The sequence below is a fragment of the Corvus kubaryi genome, unplaced genomic scaffold, assembly GCF_017639235.1.
Source record: "Corvus kubaryi isolate FWS band 111438036 unplaced genomic scaffold, C.kubaryi_AGA036_p1.0 65481, whole genome shotgun sequence".
NCBI lineage: Eukaryota > Metazoa > Chordata > Aves > Passeriformes > Corvidae > Corvus > Corvus kubaryi.
The window spans coordinates 23,074-26,950 of NW_024582039.1; the positions used below are offsets into that span (position 1 = coordinate 23,074).

Genomic DNA, 3,877 nt, shown 5'->3' on the forward strand with positions numbered 1-3,877 from the left:
AAGCAAAAAAGAAAAGAAAAACTGTACAAAGAAAAGGAAAGAAAGGGGCGGCGGGGGGGGGGCGGAGGGGGGGTGGGGTGGGGTGGTTAGGAATGAGCTCCATAATATCTGCCTGGCTTTGGTATTTTTTATTTTCAGAAAGGGCAAGCTGGGCTGCAGCATGGAAGCCCCTTGGGTAGCCCTCGACTGCTCTGGGGAGCCAGGGGATGCAGGAGGGGCCGTGGCGGTGGCGGCGGCGGGGCGGGGGGCAGGGTGCGGGGCGCAGCCCGGGCTGCGGGGCTCCCGCCCCCGGAGCCTCTCCGCATCGCGTAGCCGGGGGCGAGCAGGAGGCGCCTGTCGCAGCGGAGCCGAGTCCACAACGGGCACGGCAGCCTCGAGGAGCCGGGGAGCCCGCGGGCCTTCTCCCCTGCTGCCCGGAGCGCTCTGGGGCCGGTTCCCCACCTGCCGGGCTCTCCGCTTGCTATGGGACCTGGAGGCTGCCTTTGTGGAGGTGATGTGGGGCCTGGCGACTTGCCGGAGCCTCCGCCCGGGGATTGCCGGGCTGTCCGGAGGCGTCCGTGCTCGGCGTGGGGAGCTCGCCCAGATTTCGGGTTTATTTCAAGTGACATGTGGTGGAGCTAACCTGGCTATGCTGTACAGTGGCAGAAAAAAGCCATTCCCATAGAGAGCTGGCAAATGTTTCTGGAATGAGGAATTTGGTCGAGCATAGGGCTATTGCTGGCATGTATTTATTCCCTTCTCTTTTCAGCCTTTGCGGCCCTGTTTATGCTTGCCTATACAAAATCATATTTCAAGGAAAAAAGGAAAATTGGCAAAAATGAGCCCTCGAAGGCAGGGCGGGAGCGGGGCTGGCGGCTGCTGTACGTGTCGCCTGCTCCCAAGTCTTGCTTTTCCCTTCCAATGAAAATGAACATTTTGGTGGGAGTTGGAGGCAGGGGAACAGAGGTCACTTTGTCTGCTGCTCTGCTTCCCAAGGAAACCGTGCTTGGTGGACTTTTCCTGCCATAGCTCTTTGCCTTACAGAGGGCCCAAAAGTATCTCCCTTTCATAAATCCGGCTGCTGAGAGATGTTCTGTTTGCATATTTCTCATTTCAGTTTGGCGCCCTGACACAAGTGCGCAGTGTTTGGGCTTATAAGCGAGGGAAAACGAGGTGATCGAAACTCAGGCTTTGAATTTCGTGACCGGTTTTGATGCCAACTGTGGATTGCAGGAGCCGGGCGGGCAGATCCGGTCGTACACTCGAATGTGTGAATGGGACTTGGCTTTCCTGAGTGAACCATCACCCACCCGCTCATCATCTGCTTGAGCGGAGAGTATCGCTCCCTCTAAGGAGGAAGCGATCACGTTTCCGAGCCGGGGGTGCCGGGTGAGCCCCAAGCCCTCGCTCCGGGGGCTGCCTTCCCCGACGGTGGCAGTGCTCCCCCCTCGCTGCCCGGGGAGGCCGGGCGGAGATGCGGGCGGGGGGCTGCGCGCCGTGGGGCTCCGCTCCGGGCTCCGGCGGTGGGCAGGCGCCTGCCCGGGCGGCGCGGCCCCAGGTGATCCGCCGCACCACCTACGTGTATCTCACATCGCCTGCTGAAAGGATGAGACTTAAAACCGGCTATATTTGTACAAACGGCGCGCTCGCCTCCTCGTGCTGGGAGGGCTCTTTGGAGAGATCTTAGGAGCCTTTCCGAGGGGCTGATATAGATATAAGGACATTTCTACATCGCGTCACGTGACATAATTACCACTAGAATCAATCAAGATGAATTGCACGTCAGCACACGGTGGGGATTTTTTCTTAGTTGATCCTGTCCAAACCCTCTTGTGCAATAGATGGATCTTGTTCAATGCATTGAAGCCTCCTGGTTGCTTGCAATCGCAAAAAGGAAGACATGACTGAGTTTGACGATTGCAGTCACGGCACATCCAATATGTATCTGCCAGGGTGCGCTTATTACGTCTCACCCTCAGATTTCTCGACGAAACCCTCTTTTTTGTCTCAATCGTCATCCTGTCAAATGACTTTTCCTTATTCTTCTAATTTACCTCATGTTCAACCTGTGCGTGAAGTAGCATTCAGGGAATACGGATTAGAGCGCAGCAAATGGCAGTATAGGGGCAGTTATGCTCCTTATTACTCAGCTGAAGAGGTGATGCACAGAGACTTTCTGCAGCCTGCGAACAGAAGGACGGAAATGTTGTTCAAAACGGACCCTGTCTGCGGCCACCACGGACCGTCTCCTGCCGCCTCCAACTTCTACAGCTCGGTGGGGAGGAACGGCATCCTGCCGCAAGGCTTCGACCAGTTTTACGAGACAGCCCCCGGACCCCCGTACCAGCAGCACTCCGAGAGCGAGGGGGACGCGGAGAAGGGCGACTTGAAAGCCCAGAACAGCACTTGCAGTAAAACACCTTCCAGCCAGGAGAAGAAAGTGACACCAGCAAACAGCGCCGATTCCCCTTCTGGTGAGGCTGTTGCAGAGAAGAGCAACAGTTCAGGTAGGTATCAGTAGTAAATTGGGGGCAAGAGTACAAGGCCAACACTTTGTCAAGCCGCATTTTATGTGCAATTTTATAAGCATCCAAAGGATTTTATATATCCTATAAGATTTCCTTTACCGTTGTAAAGCGTGTTTACGATAGGAAACCAATTTAGGTGGGCTTAAGGTATTCTTGGAAGAGGATATTAATTGTTATTAAATTGTTGATTGTCGGGGGGAGATGGAGAGATTTCACAGGTAGTGCTCAGAGCTGCCTTCGGCTCAGAGCTTAAGATCTTCGTTTGTTTGGGGCGGGGGGTGTGTGTGAGAGGAGTTTGAGAAACTTGGAATTTTTCCAGCCCATTTAAATATCTCTCTGTATTGCTCGAAGACCTCTCTTTTAAGGAGAAGTTGGGAAATATTAGCTTTTTTTGCTAAGTCACCCGGAGATTATAAGCGTCAGGAATATTTTTTGAAGTGCTAGAGGGCTGCTTTCCAGGCAATGGGATATTATCAAAGTCTCTGATCAAATCCTAGCTGAGCATGTTCGTAGCAACAGCGTAAATCAGATTCTTCTCTCTTGAATTTCAGCAATTCCCCAGCGATCAAGGAAAAAGAGGTGCCCCTATACCAAATATCAGATAAGAGAACTGGAACGGGAATTTTTCTTCAACGTGTACATAAACAAAGAGAAGAGACTGCAGCTGTCCAGAATGCTCAACCTCACTGACCGGCAAGTTAAAATCTGGTTCCAGAATCGAAGGATGAAAGAAAAGAAACTGAACAGAGATCGACTCCAATATTTCACTGGGAATCCCTTGTTTTGAAAAAAAAAAAAAAAGAAAAAAGAAAAAAAGGGGGGAAAAAGGAAAACGAAAAAAAAAGAAAAAATTTAAAAGTAAAAGAGAGCAAGAGAATAGGAAGAAAGAAGAAAACCAAATAATATCTCGGTCTCTCTGACCTACCATCTGAATGCAAAAGTTAATTTGTTTACTTGACACATCCACCCTGCGGAACTCAAAGTTTCATTTTCATGTGCAACTCCCCACGCTGAATGGCCACTGGAGATTTCGGGGCTTGGCGGAGCAGATTCCTGATAAGGGGAAACTAGGGTAAATCCAGCTGTCCACTCTCGAGTGTTTTTCGCCAAAGGTGCTTTTTTTCCCTCTCCCACAGTACCAGCAATGGACCTGCAGTGTGTCTGGTAGTTGTTGCTTACAATTCATTGAGTTCGGGGGGGGCTCTGTTGTTGCTTTTGAGCTAGGATAACACTTTCGTCCCTTTAAGTGAATGCGGTTTATTTAAGAGATGGTAAATGTACGCTCGCTATATATAAAATATATATATATATGTTTCTATTGTCATCCAAAAGCATGGGCCACTGTTTTTTTCATGTGAATAAATGGTTTC

The 3,877-nt window shown here is 50.9% G+C and overlaps 1 protein-coding gene across 1 annotated transcript; it reads left to right on the top strand.

Annotated features, from left to right (window-relative positions):
• Positions 1 to 1,801: 1,801 nt before the first annotated feature.
• Positions 1,802 to 3,359, top strand: LOC121673531 (homeobox protein Hox-D11). The gene is made up of 2 exons (XM_042046893.1): positions 1,802 to 2,486; positions 3,059 to 3,359. The coding sequence occupies exons 1-2, from the start codon at positions 1,880 to 1,882 to the stop codon at positions 3,292 to 3,294; spliced, it is 843 nt and encodes a 280-aa protein (XP_041902827.1). The 5' UTR covers positions 1,802 to 1,879; the 3' UTR covers positions 3,295 to 3,359.
• The last annotated feature ends 518 nt before the right edge of the window (positions 3,360 to 3,877 follow it).